The sequence below is a fragment of the Besnoitia besnoiti genome, assembly GCF_002563875.1.
Source record: "Besnoitia besnoiti strain Bb-Ger1 chromosome Unknown contig00007, whole genome shotgun sequence".
NCBI classification, from domain to species: domain Eukaryota; phylum Apicomplexa; class Conoidasida; order Eucoccidiorida; family Sarcocystidae; genus Besnoitia; species Besnoitia besnoiti.
The window spans coordinates 1879248-1898256 of record NW_021703915.1 but is presented as its reverse complement, the minus strand read 5'-3'; the positions used below and the strand labels follow the sequence as shown (position 1 = coordinate 1898256).

At 60.5% G+C, this 19009-nt stretch overlaps 2 protein-coding genes across 2 annotated transcripts; one reads left to right on the top strand and one right to left on the bottom strand.

Annotated features, from left to right (window-relative positions):
- Positions 1–160: 160 nt before the first annotated feature.
- Positions 161–10888, top strand: BESB_072870 (WD domain, G-beta repeat-containing protein; the record flags this gene model as incomplete). Its single annotated transcript, XM_029365660.1, has 17 exons — positions 161–555; positions 1153–1406; positions 1850–1985; positions 2475–2703; positions 3184–3421; positions 3900–4267; positions 4734–4855; positions 5068–5201; positions 5483–5719; positions 6034–7148; positions 7347–7425; positions 8119–8247; positions 8403–9160; positions 9415–9525; positions 9901–9996; positions 10447–10589; positions 10852–10888. 17 exons carry the CDS (start codon positions 161–163, stop codon positions 10886–10888), a joined length of 4581 nt encoding a protein of 1526 aa, XP_029218144.1.
- A 794-nt stretch (positions 10889–11682) lies between these two features.
- On the bottom strand, positions 11683–14050 carry BESB_072860 (tRNA (guanine(9)-N(1))-methyltransferase; the record flags this gene model as incomplete). The annotated part of the gene is made up of 2 exons (XM_029365659.1): positions 11683–11778; positions 12206–14050. The coding sequence occupies 2 exons, from the start codon at positions 14048–14050 to the stop codon at positions 11683–11685; spliced, it is 1941 nt and encodes a 646-aa protein (XP_029218143.1).
- Between the last annotated feature and the right edge of the window lie 4959 nt (positions 14051–19009).

The following is a 19009-nucleotide window of genomic DNA, read 5'->3' as shown; positions in this document are numbered from 1 at the left end:
GTAGTTCCGTTGCTGCCGCGGGTGCGGCGAACCCGTGTCCCGGCTAGTGTCCTCATGAATTCCAAGAACCGAAAAATAACTGCTGTTTCGTAAACCGTAATTTGTACCTTCCTGTAGTTACGCGTGACGTATTCTGTATTCGACTGCGCCAGCGAGCAGGATGTCGTTGAAGGAGGTGTGCCGTAGCGCATGCATTGCATGGGGGCCGCCCTCGGGCGGCTCAGCCCATGCCAAATGGATGGCTGCGTCCGACGACACTTCGTCAGGTCCATCCTCTCACCAGCTGTATTTGGCGTTGGGGACTATGGGCCTGGATCCTCACCTGGAACTGGCGGCAGTGGACTTCGCGTCTTCCTCTTCCGCTCTCCCCGTCGTCGCGTCCGTTTCCGCGGCTTCGCCTTTCCAGTGCATCGCCTGGGACAGCAGTGGGCAGAACAAGGCGGCTGGAGGGGAGCAAGGAAGCGGAGCGAGCGTGGGCGATCGCGTCTTTGGCCTTATCGCGGGCGGCATGGCGGACGGAGACGTCACGCTCTGGGATGCTGAAGTCATCTTGCGGTCAGTTTTCACGCAACTGGAGGGTGAAGTATCCGGAATTCACGTCACTAAACGCGCCGGCGCATGGGGATGCAGTGCTGCCTTGGGGGCGACACATCGGCGGAGTCAGCCTCTGACAGGAGGAAGCGACCGGGTCTCCACATGTATATCTCGAGGCACCGGTCGCCTTCGCTAGCTTTTTTGCAGGCACTAGAAGGAGATGCGCCTCTTTCTTCAGCTGCGCAAGTCTGTGGAGGCTTCGGTGACCTTTTAGACAGACAGGATTAGGCAAGCCGTTCGCGGGGTCTCGTCGTGCTCAGATGAGTACTATGCCAGCCCGAAGGCATTTCAGACGTTGCTTTAGTCAGTACGTGTATGCCTCTTCCATGAATTTGTGCGTGAAGACGCAGCTATGAGAGCTTTGTGTTCGGCTCGGCTGTGGGAACCGCGCGAGGATCTCCCAGCTCGGGCGCCAGACCGCGAGCCTTGGGTGGCTGCGGCTCTGCGCAAGTCTTCGGCTACGCGCTGGGGCTGAGTCAACTTAGGTGGCGTGGAGAGATCGCGTTCAAACGCCTGTTGAGGGCGCTCTGTCGCGTCTGGATTCCCTTCTGTCTGCAGCGCGGGCGCGTCTTCGGGGGCAGAGTCCTCCTCGTTCGGGAACGGCGCCTCGACCAACGGCGCGGCGGCGGGGGGTTCGGCTGGGCTTCTCGCTTCGGTGTCGGTTCACCGGAATCAGCGGGTTCACTGCATCCACTTCAATCCGTCGCGTCCGTCGCTTCTGGCGGCCGGAGGCAGCAGCGGGAGCGTGTCGATTCTCGACGTGGAAAACGTGTACGACGTCGCGGTCTACGAGCCCGGCGGGGAACAGCAAGGTAAGCCGCGCTCTCACCTCCAAGACTATGGCATCGCTCTTCTTGATTGCCCCAGCGTGCACCACGGCAGTTCGCCGCGCCGAGAGGTTTGTACGGCCTCTTAGGCCTTCCAAGAGCAGCAGCGCATTTCCTTTTTTTTTTTTCGTCTCAGCGTGGGCGCGGCGCGTCCGTGCGTGAATTTTCGGGGTTTGCGTCGGTTCCTCTTGTCACCCTAAGTAAATGTGTCCGCCCACAATCAAAGGAGCTTTCATCGACTGTATTTATGGAACGTGCTCAGCTCACCTGACCAACCGGACCCGGTTGTTTGAAACAACCTCCCTGTCTAAGGCCCCTTGCCGTTTGGCCTCTTCACGCCGAGCTAATGCATTCTGTCCGGGGGGGGGGGGGAAAGGAGGGGGCGTGCACATCCTGTCTTTTTTGGGTTTTTTCTGCGTTTTATTCAGGCGTCAACAGCGGAAGTTCAGGCGACGAATGCACATCGCTCGCGTGGAACCGCGTCGTGCCTCACGTGCTGGCGACCTCGTTCGGTTCGGGCTCGACGTCCGTATGGGATCTGAAGCAGCGGAAAACCGCCATCAGGCAAGTACATGAGTAGCCCACGAGAAAAAAACAGGGGGGGAGGGCCGGGGGGCAGGCTGAGACTGGGGTTGATGGAGCATTTTTCGTGGGGGGCTGTGGACTTCCCCACTCGGCCGATCATTCCATTGCCACAGCTCGGAAATATGCTGAAGGGAGCCAGAAGAGTCGGGGAGCGTAGAGACGATGCGAAGCCCGAGAGACTGGCCCCCATCGCCGAGCTAACAAACGGCCCCGCAGAACACCGATGAGGACTGGGAGGCGGGCTGTGGACGCGGTTGTTCGACGCTGACGCGCACTCAGATGCAGGCGGGAGGCTTTGCGTGTCCAGAAGCGGATTCCTCTTTGGCAGTCCGTTGGGAGGCGCATTTTTCCGCTCGGTGCTGCCTAGGCTGTAGGAGGCCCCAGTTCTTTTCAGTGCGTGTGGTCCCTGCCTCTCGTTTACTCAACGTCTGGCGTGATTTTTCGCGTGTCGCCTGTGGATTTCTTCAGCTTCTGCGACCCGACGCACCGACAGTGCCGGCCGAGCTCGATCGTGTGGCTGCCGAATCAAGCCACGCAGCTTCTGCTTGCGTATGACGACGACAGGCACCCCGTGCTTCAGCTCTGGGATCTGCGAAATTCGTCCTACCCCCTCCGTGAGACTGCCTCAGACGGCGTCTACGGACATACGCGCGGCATCGTCCACGCAGCCCTTAACCCCATGGACAGCCGCATGCTGGTGAGACACGCTGAGTCGTTACTTGCGGTTCTGCATCTCCGCAGGCTTCGCCTTCCGACGCACACGTGCTGTCGCGTTCTCCGCGCCTGCGCGCCCACAAAAGGCTTGTCGAAGTGACCCGCCCCAGAACACAGCCACCGCGCCCGTTCACGTCGCGCCGCTCTCATCGTGGCGCACGACTTCACTCCAGGCGCAGATCACGGCCTCCACCGTCGCCGCCCGCGCCGTGGCTCACCCCACGCCCTGTCCCTTCAACCTGTGTCTTGTCTCTCGACTTCCCGTTTGACCGGCGGCCCAGCGACTTGTAGAAGGCCGTCGCGGTTTGTCGGGTTGGGCTCGGTGCGAGCCCCGCGTCGGTTGCGGGTGCCGCTGCAGACGTGCGGGGCACCCCAGAATTTGGTTCTGAAGGCGGATGCCTCCTCCCGTGCATCGGCGCCTCTTAAACGCCGCTATTGTGTGTTGTGCGTTGCTTTTCTGCAGCTGACGAGCGGCCGCGACAACCGAATCGTGTGCTGGTGGCTTGAGGAAGACGCGTTCCACACGCAGGGCCACGCGAGCCAGGGCGGGGCGAGCAGCGGTTTCGGCGTGTATATGCAGCAGCAGACGCAGCAGCCGTACGTCCAGCTCCAGTGGGCTCCTTCCTCGACGCCCGGCGTCTTCGCCGCGGCCGCGCCGATCCGCGTGTGCATCAAAGGCCTCGGCAGCGGCGGCTTTGGCGGTGAGGGCGCCGGGGGCGCCGCGGGCCCGCAGGGGCAGCAGGGCCTCGGGGGCAAGGCGCGGAGGGCGGCTGGACCATGGGCCCGGCCCACGACAAATACATCCCCTCCTGGTTCCGGGTAAGCCCCCAGGCGTGTGTCGCACGGCCGCGCTTCCGGAGAGGGACTCTCAAGCGAAGGACTGGTCGTATAAATGCACTTCTACTCTAGCGGAGTTTCGAAGGAAGGTGCAAGAGGGTCTAGTCGCGAGCGTCATCCAGATCAGGTGCTAGAGATGGCGGGTGGCTTCCGGGCGTGCACGGCCGCTCTGGGGTTATGCTGTAAGCGTGGGGGGGGGGAGAGGGGGGAGACGAGGGGACGGCGCCTTCACGTCTGACGCGCGTGAGACTGGGCGTTTCGGTATCGCGCGGATGCCATTTCGCGTGGTTTTCTGTTTTCTGCGCCTTCTGTCTGCCCAGCATCCGCGCGGACTTCATCTAGGCTTCGGCGAGGAGATCGCCTTCTTTGGGCCAAACAGTACCTCTGTGGTTTGCGCGGCGCTGGGAGCGCCTCCTCCCTCAGTGGCCTCGACGAGTGGGTCGGAGGGAGACGCGGTGGGGCCGAGCGATGAGGAACGCGATCTGCGTGCGCGGCAGGAGGAGTGGAAGGCTGAGGAGAACGCCTTCCAGCAGGAGGCCCTCGCCCTCGACGCCCATCTGCAGCGCGGAGACTGGCAACAGGCCTGTGAAGAGGAGCTGCAGCGACTCGGCGTCGACCCGACGGCACCTCCGGGGGACGCCCCGGGGACGGACCCCGAAAAAAGAATGAACGAGAAAGTCTGGAAGCTCCTCGCAAGGCTCTTCCAGCAGGTATGCGCTCGAAGGGGACGCAGGGACTTCTCGGAACCAGCGGGCGACGCAGCAGAGACCCGAAGCGACGCTCGGGGAGAGGGGGGGCTTTGGCGCCAAGAAGCTCTGCGGAGGAGAAGCGAACGGTCACGCGCAGCCGGGTGTTGCTTTCAACAGCTGAGATATCAACACTCTCGAGGTGCCACGTGCCTCATCCCGTCGTCTTTTTGCAAGCGAGAAGCTGGTTCGTAATGAAATATTGACTGAAGAGCAGACGGTGATGGCCAAGCTGCCTTCGTGCTAGTTGCCTTCTCTGTAACTCGCAGTGGACTTTGTGGCGCACCGGCTTGCCTGGATTCGCTCTGCCGATTCTCTGCCGCGATTCTTGTCGTCCGCTCGATCGACGGACTTCCCAGGCTTTCTCCGTGCCCGGCGTCGGGCGTACATCTTTCTGGGCGCGCTGTGGTTTCTGTTTTCGCTCTCGCAGCCGCGCTCGTCTGCGCTGGTGGAGGCGTTCACGATGCCGAAGTCGGAGGTGGCGGCGCGCGTGGAAGCTTTCCTGGGCCGCCCTCTGCCGTCGACTCTGAAGAAAAGACAGGAAGCCGCGCAGTACGAGCAGCCGCCTCAAGGAATGCACGCGGCATCGTACGCACAGCCGGGGGGGACTGCCCCCCCCCAGCGCCCTCGTGTGCGCCGCTCGCCCAACCCGGCGCCTCGCCGTCTAACGCGTTCACGAGGCAGCCAGGCGTATATTCGCCGCAGCCCGGCGCGCCTGACGGGCTACCGCGCCCACCAGTCGGCGGACTGAATGCGGCGTACAGCGGACAGGCGCCTCCTGTCGGCGCCAGCATGCCCGCCCAGCTCAACGCCGGCACGGCGTTCTTCGGAGCTCCTCAGGTCAACGGCGTCGGCCCGCAGCCCCCCGCCTTCCACCAGGAGGAAGTCGACCCAGAGAGTAAGGACGGGAAGTGTGCGGCGTGAATGAGTACCGCCAAGCCTTTAGGGAGGAGAGACTGCAGAGAATTTTCTCGCGTAAAGAGCCAGACTCCGGGCAGCTCCCTGCTAGAGACCGGAGAAGCTTTCTTGTCGTGCACGCCGCTCGTCTGTGTGTGCCCTCCTCAGGAGCTTTCGTTGCGTGGGTCGCGCTCTCTGGCGAGCGTGTCAGGCCGCCAACCGCAGCTTTTTCAGAGGATCAGGAAGCGTTATGGCGTCTGTCTTGCGTTCTCTTGTTGTCAGAGTTTTTCTCGCAGCTCGGCTCGTCCAGCGAAGAGGAGAAGAGACCGCATCAGGCGGTTGAGCCGAACAGCGAGAGTGGAGAGGGGGCAAGCGAGGGACAGCTCTCTGCTGGCCAGCCCCCCGCGGCGGAGGCGGCGGAGGCGCCAAAACCTTCGGAGGACGAACAAGGGAAGGCGCCGAGCCCGACGCCGCCGGCTTACCGCCTGGGATCCTCGCACACCGGCCCCATCGATTGGAGTAAGGCGCGCTTCCGCAGCCGGCGCTGGGAGAGCGTGCTGCGGACACAGAGGCCGCGCTGATGTCGCCTGCGTGCTTACTTTTCTGTAAACGAGGAGAAAGCACTCGACAGCACCTCTCGCCGCGTTCCATGTCCGCGCATCAGCTATCCTGTCCGAGCGCCTTCCTCTCTTGGCCTCTTTTTCTATATATCCTTCACGTGCAGTCTCGTCCCACCTCCTGCGGTTCCACCAGTAGCCCCCCCCCCCCCCCCGGCCCTCCCTCGTCTCTTTTTGGGGCCTTATCGTTGCGTCCCGAGTGTGCTTTGTTCACAGGCTCCGAGGTTGGCTCGCTCGTGCGCGCCTGCCTGCTGTGCGGCTGCCTGGAGGGCGCCGTGGAGCTGCTGCAGAGTTACGGGAGCGAAGCAGACGCGCTCCTTCTGGCGGGGGCAGCCTCCGGCGCGGGGTGCGGCGGCGGCCAGGCTGCGCGGGGGACGACGACCAGCGTGGCGGCTGCGGCGGGCGCCGAGGGGGCGGCGCTGTGGACTTCGGCGTGCCAGGCCTACATTGAGAAGATGCAGGATCCGTTCATGAAGCTCGTTGGCTACGTGATTCTCGAGGACTTCCCCGGGCTCATCGCGGCGGTGTCGTCCTCCGCGCCCGCCACGCGCGGCGCGGAGACCTGGCGCGACGCCCTAGCGCTCCTCTACTGTTACGCGCCTGATGGGGGCCAACTCGCCAGTCTCTGTCGCCAGCTGGGCGACCGCTTGAGCGCAGACGGCGAGAACGTCTTCGGTGCCTTGTTCTGCTACTTTTGTGCCGGAGACTTTGCGGGCGCTTGCCGAATCTGGAGACACGACCTGCAGCTCCGCCTTGAGAAGAAAGACGTCTCCTCTGCGGCAGACGGGAAGCAAACCAAGAGCCGCAGCGCGTGGCTCGGCTACTACCTCCTCGCTACCGTGAAGCGCATGCTCATCTTGAGAGCTGCGCTGCGCTACGAGCAGCCGTGCGCCGAATTCGAGGAAATCGCCGTCGCCTACGCCTCCTCCCTCGCGTCCGACGCGACGCTTGCCGTCCCCGCCATGCGTCTCCTTGTCTTCGCGTGTGGGGTCGGCGCCCGTGGTGCCCAAGGCGAGCGCAAGGGCGCCGCCGGCGCAGCTGCCCCCGAGGATCCGCAGGCGGCTGCCGCCTCTCTCGCGTTCCGGCTCTTCCACTCGCAGCCTGAACAGATGCAGCGTCACGGTTTCTTCCCGCCTCCTTCGCCCTTCGAGGGCGCCGCCGCGGGTGCGGTCTCAGCCGCGAAGCCGCCTGCACCTGGCGTGCCCGCCGTCAGCCCGCAGATGCCTGGTGGTGCGCCTCCTCAGGCAGGCCCCAGGGGCTTCGGCGCCTCCCATTCGCACCGGGGAAACCTCGGTGCCTCGGAGGGGTTCGCGCCGCCGGCGATGATGGCGGTAAGCGTCGTTTTTACGCAGCCTGCAGACCTCGCGAATGCCTCTGCGGGGAGCGTATTAGGTTTCTCCGCCTGTTCATGCAGCGCGATCCCCGCTCTGTAGCGAAGGGCTTCTTCTCGTTTCCAGCACACGTGGAGGCGCGCCGCAGCGGAGAGTTTTTTTTTTGTCGCGGGGTCTCCGTGGTGTGTGGCGCCACAGGGACAGAGGGGCCCGGTTCCCGGTGCCGGCTGCCCGCCCAGCTCGTCCAGCAGTCGCTTCTCTGCTTTCCAGCAAAAAGGTAGGCGAGACTGTTCATCTCTCTCTCGATTTTGTGCTTTCCGTAAAGAGCGCGAGCTGGCGCCGAGTGAGCAGATCGGCAGAACGGTCTCGCTTGCTTGTGCCCCCGTCCGCGTGGGAGCGCGGCCGCTCACTTTCCTCCCTCTGGCGCAGCAGCCCGGTAGCGGGGCTGGCATGATGTGTGCCTTTGTAGCTACAGAACGCCGCAGAAACCGTTCTCGGTGCATTTCGTTTCCATCCGTGCGATTTCTGCGCCGAACGACAGCCCAGGCGACAGGTTTCTCTGGATCACGCAGCATTCTTGTTGTGTCCGTTGCCCTGCGCCTTTTCACTCGATTCACTGTATATAGAAACTCTCGCGCTGTCCGTGGCTCGGTACCCAAGGGTTTTGTCTGCTTCCCAGTTGTGCTGCCCGCCACCCGATCGTGCGTCGCGCCCCGTGTGGAGGCGCGGACTTTGCGGATGCCTGTCAATTTTTGAGGCCGCGCACTTCGCAGGTATCACGCATCGTGTGCTGAAATTCGTTGGTGTGCGTCGGCGCCATCGCCTTTCTCACGTTCGCCTGCGAGTCTCCTTTTTCTGCGTGCGTAGATCACGTTGTAGTTTCCACTGCTGTGCGGCGCTAGCCACATCCGCTTTTCTTCCGCGTCGTTTTCCATGCAAAAAACCTGCCTCGTTTTTGCATGTGGCGCAGGCCTGGGACCTCAGGCGCCTTCACATGGCTTCGACGGAGGCGCCATACCGCCGACTGGAGACGCGCAGCGCCTTCCGCCAGGCGGGGTCGGCCCCTCGCCTCCCAGCGCCCCTTTCCGGCAGATGAACGGTAGGGCCCTAAACACACAGGCTCGGGTGAAAAAGCGGTGTGCGTTTGAGGCGAAATGGCTGTTAGTCGTGTCGTTCGGTAGGAAAAAGTTTGTAGCTGTATGTAAGGCTCTGAGACGTGTGTTGGCCTGTGCGACTGCCTTCTCGTTGGTTCAGGCTACGGCGGTGCGGCGCAGCCCCCGCTGCCTCCTGCGGGGCAGGTGGCCCCGCCGTCGTCGGCGTTTGGGTCTCCGCTGTCACCGCCTTTGTCTCTTGCCCCCGCGCTGTCCACGCCGAAGCCTCCGGCGGCTTCGCCGTCTCCTTCGCCTTTCCTTTCCGGCGGCTATCCGTCTCAAGCCCCGCCAGCAGGGGCTGCGTCGCCCTCGCCCTCGTACCCGCCCCAGGGAGCGTACCCCCCGCCCGCGCAGACCCCGGCCCCCACGCCGTCCGCGGCGCGCCCGACCCCCCCGCAGGGCCCCATGCCATCGGCGCACGGGGTGTCTCCCTTGGGCGCAGGGGCCCCCGCGCCTTCCACCGGCGCGGCCCTCGCCCGCATGCACCCGGCGTCTGCCGCGTCCGCGTCGCCGCCTCCTCACCAAATGACGCTCCCGCAAGGACCCCCTCGCGGAGCGTTTCCGCCCTCTGCGGCGGGCGTGCAGCCCGGCAGGATGCCTTCGCAGGGCGGGGCGACTCCTTGCGGGGCTGAAGACCCGACAGGCTCCCAGGGATCCCTGGGCATGCCCGGGGTTCAGCCGCCGTCGCCCTACCAGCCGTCCCCACCCGTGGGAGGCGTGGGCGCGGGCGGTGTCCCTACCCTGCAGCAGCAGCAAGCTGAAGAGAAGCCGGTGGCTGCGTACTCCGCGCCGACGGTCGGCGCCCAGCCCATCAAGCCCGGCATGCCGGTCCCCTGGCCCATTCCGACGTCTGCACAACTGGTGAGACTCCTGCAGAAGACAAGAGAGACTGCGCAAGCAGCCGATAGGGAAGGGAGGAATCTCAAAAGCGCCGGAGCGGGTGGCGGATTCATTCGTGTTGTGTTCCTGCTTGCACTGCCTCTGTGCATGCGAGTCACGAGAGAGTTGTCGACACCAACACACGTCTGGAGGTCGTGGTTCTTCTGGTCGGAAGTGCCCCGAGTCAAGCCCCCGCCGATTTTCTGTTCGCCTCTCTGCTTGTCGTGGCGCGCCAGAACTCGCGAGCGACAAAAAGCACCTACGCGGCCAACGTGAACATCCACAAGGCCACGGAGAAACCCGACGGCGCGGGGACGCCCTCTCCGCCCATGCCGGCTGAGAAGCAGGTCCGCAGAACAGGGCTGACCTGTGTAAAGTTCGTTGCCTTGATTAAGTAGTATAATCACGGATCTATGTATACTAACTGTCCGCAGGCGAAGAGTCTTGCTCGGGGCTTCCTGCTGAGACGCAATGTACGAGAGAAAAAAGTCGGCGCGGAGGCGGGAGAAAGAAGGCCGAGCAGAGGTCCAGGTGCAGAGAGAGGCCAGGGGGACCTTGGTTTGCATTTGCCGCCTAGCAGGCTGCGCGTCGCTCTCGCGAATGTGCTGTGGCGGTCTGCTAGGCCCTAATGTGGGACTGGTTGCCCACAGGCCGACAGCTCTCCCGTGTAGTGTAACGGTGGGTATGCATGTGGATGAGCGGGCATTTCCTTCGCTTTTCAGGCGTACATCCAGCGCGTCATTTCTCAGCTTTTACAACTCCAGACAGGCGCTGCAGCCAACGACTTGAGCCAGAAGATGGAAGAGCTCTTTAGCAAGGTGGGGCGGGGCGACTAGGCTTTCGCGGTCTTGACGGGCGTGAGGGGGAGAGGCAGGCGCCCGCCTGTCTTAGCAGCGACGGGGGACGCTTCTCTGCTTCCCTCTGCAGGCGCCCTGCTGCCGACTCTGGCTGTCAGCCCGTGCCATAGTGCCGCGTGCCGCGCGGGAAATGGCGGGGATCCAAAGACTGACGAGGAGTCTGTTTTTGGGCCCAACACAGCCTTTCGCTCCCAGCAGGGTTGCCGTTCGCTGCACGGTAAAGCGCCCCAAAAGAGTCGCGCTTCTTCCTCTGTGCATGCTCGCGCGTGTCAGTTGTCGCCGTTCCTGCTGCCGCAGATCGCGCGCGAGACCTGCGTGGCGCTGTGACTGGCATGCGCTGGAGAGCGCCTGTCTCGCGCGCGATTGACGATCCCGATGCCCCACCTGCGGTGTGCTGTGGGGTGTGTGCAGATGCGCGCCGGCGAGCTGAGCGCCTCAGGTGGTCAGCGGCTGCTGCAGCTGTGCGAACTCCTTGAGCAGCAGCAGTACGTTCAGGCGCAGAAAGTCCACGCGGAGCTCTCCTCGACCGAATGGGCCGCTGGTAACAAGGCATGGTGAGTCTCGCGGGCGCCGCACGGGGCACTGAGCTGCGCATGCGCTCGGAGGGGTGTGAATCTTCCTTGGACTGCTGGAGAGCCGCTCGTGGATGCGTGTTGGGGAGGAGCTGCAGCCTGCGAGTAGCAGGAACGAAGGCGATTCCTGGTCGGGTAAACTGTATTGCTCCCGCTTGAGCGCCTACTCCTGCTCTGCGGTGGCTTCTGTCTGTCTCACTTTTCTTCTGTTAGGCTGTCCGCTCTGTCGCTATTTTGTTTGCAGGCTGATGGGTTTGAAGCGCCTGCTGCCGAAGCCGTGAGAGCTGCATTGAGTGGCGGAAGGCGAGCCCTGAAGAACTAGACGCCATGTGTGCTTTTTCTCTTGTAGACCTTTGCTGAGCGTGAAAATGCTTTGCATGTGACGAGTCTTTTTTAGTGCGTTTTGTGCCGCGTCTTCCTGCGTGATGCTTTCTTAACACCGAGAAAACCAAGGGCGTCAGGACACCGTTTTCCGTACTTCGTTATCCAAACGTGGCGGCCTTTTACCGCGCACCTTCTCAAGAGAGGGGGGAGGAAGCTGCTTTCGAGTTTCGTGCGTTTGGTTCGAGACAGCCTCAGCTCGACTTTTTTGGGGTTCGCGACACCGTGCTGCTGGTGTCTCATACCCGGCGTGCCACTGTGTTGCCCGCTCGCCACGTGAGCTCAGCAAACTGATGCGAGTGCGAATGGCGGGTAGCAACCCCCTTTTTATAAGGCACCCCGGAGTGAAGAGGCTGAATGCGAGCTGGATATCCGGCATGCTCCACGAGAGTAAGGGGATTCTGTATTGTACGCTTTCGTGCGGCCGATTGGAGCAACTCTGGCGTTTGCACATCAGCCCGCTCACCGCCCAACACAATTGGGCGCCATACTTGTCGCAGTCGGCTGTGACAATCGGTTGTGACGTTCGGCGGTTTCTTTTAAGGTTTGTGGATGCCCGTAGAACGGGCTTCACAGAGCCACATACCTCGCGCGTCGCTGAGCACCACACAGACACGAGCTTCTTTTCATAGCGACAGGCGGTCGCGCCACATCGTAAACTGCGTTGCGCCGCATACGGCGCAGGACGCCCCCATCAAAAGTCTGATCTCCCTTTTCGCGCAGGGAATGCCCTGACGAGTGCTGCGTGCCAGTCGCGAGTGGCCAAATACCCCAGAAGAATGTCAACTACCTGAAACGAAAGCACGCGCAAGACACGCGCAGGAACCTCATTACGGGGCGGGGGGGGGGGGGGTCACCGTCTGCCTACTGCTCGCACAGATATGCACGACATAGCAGGGCTACACGTTTGCCCACGCGTGAAGTCAAGAGATTGCTTAGCGAGCAAGGCCTGGGGTAGGAGGGATGCCGTGCAAAGAACTGAAAACACGCGGTCAGTGGATGATTGCTGCCTGGGTGACTGTGCTCTCCTCTGCAGCGACGAGAGGAATGCGTGGTGCCTCACTGGAAACGAAATTTAGACGGGGCTTTTGCACAGCTCGCACCAGACGAGGGGCATCCACCCTTGGGCGTCAACGTGTGGCGCGGAACCTAAAGCGGCGGGGGCCAGCACGCCGCACAAAAAGTTTGCCATCTTTTGAGTATCTAGTAGCACCTACCTGGTTGACAGTGAGAATGGCGCAGCCATCGAGTTTTCTACCCAAATATTCACGGATAGGCAGGCGAGCGATGGGAATGTTTTCTCGGTTGCCTTTTCGAGCCGTCAGCCCTTTGTGGCGGTTGCGGTCGACCAAGCCGCCGATAACGTAGTGACAGCCTGGGCGAATGTCCTCGAGCAGGTCCTCTGCGTCTCCACTCAAATAGACAATATTCGGCTCTCGCAGGCATTTCGATCCAGGGTTTCCTGCCTCCTCTGTCTGCCCTGCGTGCGAGGCTTCGGCCTTCGTCTCACGCCCTTCGCTCCCGCTCGCTGCGGAACCCCTGACGGCGGCGCCGACCCCGGCGCCTTGCGGCGCGTACAGCTCATTGAACGGCTGCGTATAGGCCTCGCACTGCCAGCGCTCAAAGCCCTGGAAGTTGCTGAGGTGGTGCGCTAACTGCGGGCCGACGCCCGTTACGGCAAATCCAACAGGCGGCACTTTTTTCCGCCGGCCGCAAAACTGACAGACGCCAGGCCCATCCTCGCTTGCACCCGCAGCATCGGCAGCGGCAGACGCGCTACGTTCCCGCGGCAGCGGCGCCTGTGCTGCCTCCCTGGCTGATCTGGCAGCCTCACCGACTTCTGTGGATGCAGCGTCTTCGCGTGGCGACGCTGGCGCTGCGCCGTTAAGCAACTGAGCAGTTTTTTCACGTCCCTGTCGTTCATCGTCCGCCTGACCCGAGCTCGGCATGTGCGCTCCTTGAGCTGCCTCCGCCCTGAGCGGCTCACAGGCTGCAGCGGCGCCAACCCCGTCGTCGTGGTCGGGTGCGTCGGACAGCGGATTCTGCTCTTCAGCAGCAGCCTGGTCTCTTCCCGCGTCGGATTCCCGCGTCCCATTGCCTTTGGGCGCTTCGCATGAACAGAGTCCAGCGGCTTCGCCGCTGTCTAGCAGACATTGTACTGTCTTATTGTGCCGCCTGGCGGCACCGTACGAGTACATGAGCTGCTGCGAGAGACTCATGATCTCCCGCTCGGTCTGGAAGTCCTCGAAATCGCAGTCGATAACGATTCCCACAGATCCTCGCCGACACGCACGACAGCGGGTACACCGTGAGCCTGCTGTCGACTTCAAAAAAAGACTCGTCGCACGCGACGAGTCGCGCTCGCCAGCCCCTGAATGCGCCGCAGGGGGCGTGGAGGGACCGGCTTTAGAGGCGTGCGGCATCGAAGAAGCACACTTGCTGGGACTGTCTGAGCAGCAGCAGCCGTCGCTCCCTGGCGATTGAACTCCTGCGAGGTTGCACAGCAAGGGACGCGGAGCTCGTCGCTGTGCGGTCTGATCCACGCACGGGTCCCCGTGGCAGGTAGAATGCGACGCAACTGACGATGCCTCTCTGCCGTGACCGCGGGCATCTCCACAATTCGCTGAGCAACATTCGTCCCGCGACGTCACGAGTCTTGAACTGTCGATGAGCGCCGCCTCTTCGCTGGCGCCGCTTGTAGGACGCTGTACCCTTTTGTTTGCTCTCAGTTCCTTCTTCTTTTCCTTCCACAACTGCTTCCTCTGTTCGTGTCTTTCCTGCCTCCGCCGTTTCCGCATCTGATTTTTGCTCTCGGGCGAACCGTGAGGCGGGCACACCATCGCAGCCGTCGTAAGCTCATCAGCGGGCGAACTGAGAGCTCCACGGCATGCGCTGGCATCTATATTTCCTCCAGGCCAGCAGGCTGAAGCTTCGCTCCTGGAAGCCTCCTCATTCGAGGGAGATTCTGGAGCTCGCGCCGCCGCTGGACTGCGGTTTCCGCCCCGAGCTTCCGCGGGAAATTCCTCGGAGTTCGTTGCCACTGACGAAAGATCTTCTGCCATCGTGAATCCCCCTCTCGTGTGCCAAGCAATGAACGCTGTAACCGTGAGGTCACAGGGCATGAAGAAGGAAGATGCCTGACCCTCGTATCCGCGGTGAGAGGATCTGGCGCAGAACTCGAGGACCGTCGTGGAGGTCGCTGTTGACAAGCATCCGTAGAACCGGATGCTAGAAGGAGACACCTCCCTGCGGAGAACGAATAGATGAAGCTCGTTCCAATCGACCACACCCGTGAATATCGGCGTCGGTCTCACATGTCCTTCGAGGCGCTTCTGCAGGCGGAATCGCTACAAAGCCAGGCTTGTGCTCAGACCAGCCAGTCCTCGAGCCGGAAGGACAAACCTCTGATCCCTCCTACAAGTGGTTCCTTTGAAATAGTGAACTCGGAGATAATGAAAAGCACCATATGCGATCCGGATAGCATCGATCTGTGATTTCGCCCGCCCTAGCGATTTTGCTTCGAGCTCCGCTCCCGCGCAACTGCCTGTCGATATCCGCGACCGACCGACTTTTCCCACCGCCAGCAATTTTACGCTACCACGCAGAAGGTAAAGTTCCAATGGCGGCTCCACCGAAGTCCTGCAAAGCAAGAGTGTTTCTCAGAACTACGAAAAGTACTCTTCAGTGATGGAGAATAAGCAACGCCGCGGCAGTTCCACTCACATGGCCGCAGGCACACGATATGGGGTTTTTGCAACTGAAACCCGCCGCGTCCTGCGAACGTGCGTGGAGCTGTGCATCGGCACGCACAGACCAACATTGAGAGCAGCGAGGCACTTCTTGTGCGCTCGACCGAATAATTCGAGACGAGGAAGGAAGACACCATAGGAACTTGCACGGTGATGTACAACAGCGGCAGACTGTTGCTGGCCGTGCGAGCAGCGAGACGGAGACAGACAGCGCCCGTGCTTCTGACCACTAGCCGAACGACAAAACCGATCCTGCGCGTCGAGGCACGAAACCCCGAGGGCGTAAGCATCGTATCAGCGGTCCTGCAGCTCTTTGTTGCAAAGAGGGGGAAGCGCATTACGCATGACAACTGCCAGAGTGCGGCTGGTGCGAAGAGAGGGAAAATCCGCTGGAGACTCTACAGAGGCCGCGGTTTCCAGTGAGATCTGCGTCTCCGACAAAAATTGACTGCATTTCCTTCTATGCCCGCCCTGCCCTCGAGCTGAACCCTTACGCCCTCGAAAACAACATCAGCGGAAAGTAATTGCCAAAAAATTGTTTAAAAGTGTGTTACACACATAGAATATGTACAACCAACCCCTGATACATACGCCCCATCCGCCGCTCTCTGTACCACCTAAACGGATCGTAGCCGAGCCGCTCGCCTCCTGTATACGGTGGAACAGACACGGCGTCGTGGAGGCTGTGTGCTCTCCCCTCTCCTGGAGAGTTTGCCTCCACACCTCTGCCACAGCTGCCCGTAACCTTCGCGAATACAGAGAGTAGCAAGACAGGTACGAGCTTGTTGCTTCCTTGTGCCGTATTCTTACCATTCTGGGAGGTCATCATGCAATGTAAGGGCTGTTTGAGTGCCTGTTAATCCTCTTCAGCGGCTTTTTCCTCCGTGCGCTCTACCTGTGACGCATCTTGCCAGGAACAAGCTAAACCATTTCGCTTCCAATTCTGAGGTCATCGGCCATTCGAGTAAGCAAGTGGAGAATCGATCCTGAAGCTCAGGGCCTGCAGTATATTTCTGCAGTGTGAGACACAGCAGTACTTCAAGAGCCCAGCGACGAAAGTGAGCGGAAGCGCTTACCCTCTGGAGCTGCCGCGAGGCCACCCCCCGAAACGCCCAGACAATCCCAGCACCGGCGATTCGCAGGACACCGACCGAAACTGCTGACAGAATGGGATATCCCAGTCCCAGGTCTGCTGTTAGCTTCACAGGCTAGCCAGGAAGACGTGAAGGAGCATTTTGGATGCAGCCTTTCTCCATAGTGGATATCCCGCGCCGCCTCATCACACTAGTAAGCTTCGTGCGGCATCGCCAGCCGCCCTCCCGCCCAGCTGGTGTCCGAAGGGTGGAGCGACAACCGAGTGCTTGAGAAGCAGTGGAAGGCATGCGTTATCAATACTTGAAGACGTAATAGTAGCATGTACCCGTGCAAACACGGATTTCCTAGTTAGCCAGCAATGTAGGAGAAATGCACTTCGCTCTACAATACTGTGCTATGTCACCAATCCATTATTGAGCGACATATCGCTCTCAGGTGGCATGAGCTAGGCAGAGTATGCTTGGAAACCAGTTCAAGCCGCCTTATTGAATTCAGCTCATTGCCAAGTGATGGGCCTTTTTTGACTGCGTGGCAGCGGCGACCACAGTACTGCAACGAAGCTAGACTCGCGCGACGAAAGATGCGTTCTTGCGTAGGGGCTCATTCATTGCTCGTACGTCCGGCTTCTCCGCTAGCGGCGTTTGACACCAAAGTCGGTCAAGACAATGGAGGATTTCAACGCACAAGGGGAGAAAGAGGAAGCGGGCCCGGCGTCATATGAATCGAAACTGTCACAGCGGCGCCGGGAGCTGGGGCAAACATCCTGCAGCAAATGGGCACGCACTGATGGCAACGCTTCCGTTGCTCCCGCGCAGCCATTTCAAATACAGAGCACCAGAATTCCGCCGATACAACATGATACATAACATATTGCCACCATCGCCATCAAGATAGCGAATGGGAAGGCGGCTGGTACTCTGCCGCCTCACGTACAGTAACAATACAAACAAACATGGGTTACCACTGTTACTGGGCGTCGAACACGCTGCCTCTCGAGGCTGAAACCGTGCACAAACGCCCTGATAGAGAGCATGAGAATGTGAAGACAGCAGGACACCATGAGCGTCCGAAGAAATCACTCGACGCCTGCAAGAGGTTGGCAAATTCGTGTGCACCCGCAACATCCCCGGCATCCCAATGTCAGAGGATGTCGTGAGAACCACCATTAGGGAGAACGACACCATCATAACCGGTCACGTTCAAATACAACAGGCCAGTGAGACTCCAACAAAGGACCGGCTGACGGTGACAATGTTGCATCGGGAACACGGGCGCGTCCATAAAAAGTCCTCCAGGAATTGATGCTCTTTATCAACAAAACACAAGGACGGGTGCATCACGACTGAGTGAGGAACTACGCACCAGATGCTAAGGCCGTCTCGTCAGTACAAGCTTCTGTGACGCCGAGGCGGCCATTCCGTATCCGTAGCACAGATCTTGTCTACTGTCCGACTGTAAGGCGAGGCGCTTCACAAGCACCCCGGGAGTGCAACTTCCAAGCCTGATGCTTTAGCTTCTGCGACGCTTTTTCGGGAAGAAAAAGCGAGGATAGGAATCATCTGGTACTCGAAAGATACATGCAAAAACAATGCCATGGAAACTGCATGATTGACGCCATCTGCATTGTGAAGAGGTGTCGCAATCTATACAAATTGCAAGTTCCCGTATGCTCACTTGGCTGCAGGAACCGCGCACGGGCAGATCAGGTACACATGAATAGAATCACAACCTCCTTCGCAGAAGAGAGGAGGCAGAACAAGATTCGCCAAACTGAAACTTCCCTTGTAACCCACACGAATGGTCAGCCTGGTCAAAAAACCCCGAATGCGTATGCAGCGCACCCGTTGACATGGTCACTTGAACCGGGACAACAGAACACCCACTAGGACTACTCTAAAAACGTCACCTCATTCAGTCTGCCTGCATCGAACTTCTTCACGCGGTCGCGAGCGGGTCGGAGGGCTGCCCAACAGCGAAAACCGCATCTGCTTGCGAGCCGCCGTTCACGCCACCAGTGTAGCCTAGTCGAGACCACTTCGGGTAGAAATCCCGGCGGGGGGGAGTAGGGGGGGGGGGGGGGGAGGTCCGGGAATGATTAGGCAAACACGCCATGGAGGGCTTGCATCCGCTACACCAAAAACAAGAATTCCTGCTTGTGGTGCCACAGGCCCGTTTGCAAACGGGAACAGGAGAAACACCTCTAGTTATGAAAAAAACTGGGCTCCTTATCACGCTCCGTCCAGCACTGGCTGGAAAGCATTCGCAGCACATATGCGCCAGATCACTACACCCGGAGGCCGCACATTCGAGAACGGCGAGACACGGACTAGGCGCTCAAATTCACTCTCGGATATTGATCGAAAAAAGAAACAAATTCGAAACGGAACAGCGGAATAAAACTGATACAGAAAGACAACGGGGACGTCGAACGGCGCCCCTGTAGAACGTTGAGACACTTTGGTTGCACATGACACTAGTAATAAAAGGAATCAGAAGGTCTTAGCCTTCAAATCCAGGATGCTGGTGTTTAGAGCACCGGCCTATGAACCGAACAACAAAACGAGAAAACCCGGTTCTGAAGTATGCAAATGTGCACGCAGCCACTCACCAAAGCGTGCGTTAGCTGCTCCGCCCTCACAGTCAACTCCTGCAAACAAAATTTTCATCTCGATCGATTCATCACCGAACCCAATGTACCACTACCTCCCTGGTCGACAACGCGCAGCCGATCGACGGGGATACATCGGACCGCACATTCATTCTGATCTGGATTCCGAGGCTACCCTTAAGACGGCGGAGCAGATATGATACATGGCAGTCCCATCCTGGACGATAGGCGTCGTTCGCGCGATCCCACGCGCCCGTCGGATTTTCTTCCCGGCGTTTGCACGCCAACGCGGTTTGCGTTTCTTCATGGGTGACCGGGTTCCTCCTCAAGATGTCCGTTTCCCTCCTCTCACCGCACTCTTCCTGGATCCCATGCTACGACGGCCAATACACGTCGCTCTAAATTGAAAAGAGACAGCTACCGGGCAGAGCAGCAGCAACAGCTGCACGTGAAAACCGGATCAAGCCCCACCTGAACTCTCTGCAAACCTTTCTTCCGCCCGCACATTCCGCGCGGAAGCGGTGCTCGTTCCACCATGGGGTTGTCGCCCCGCTGCCTCTCCCCTCACA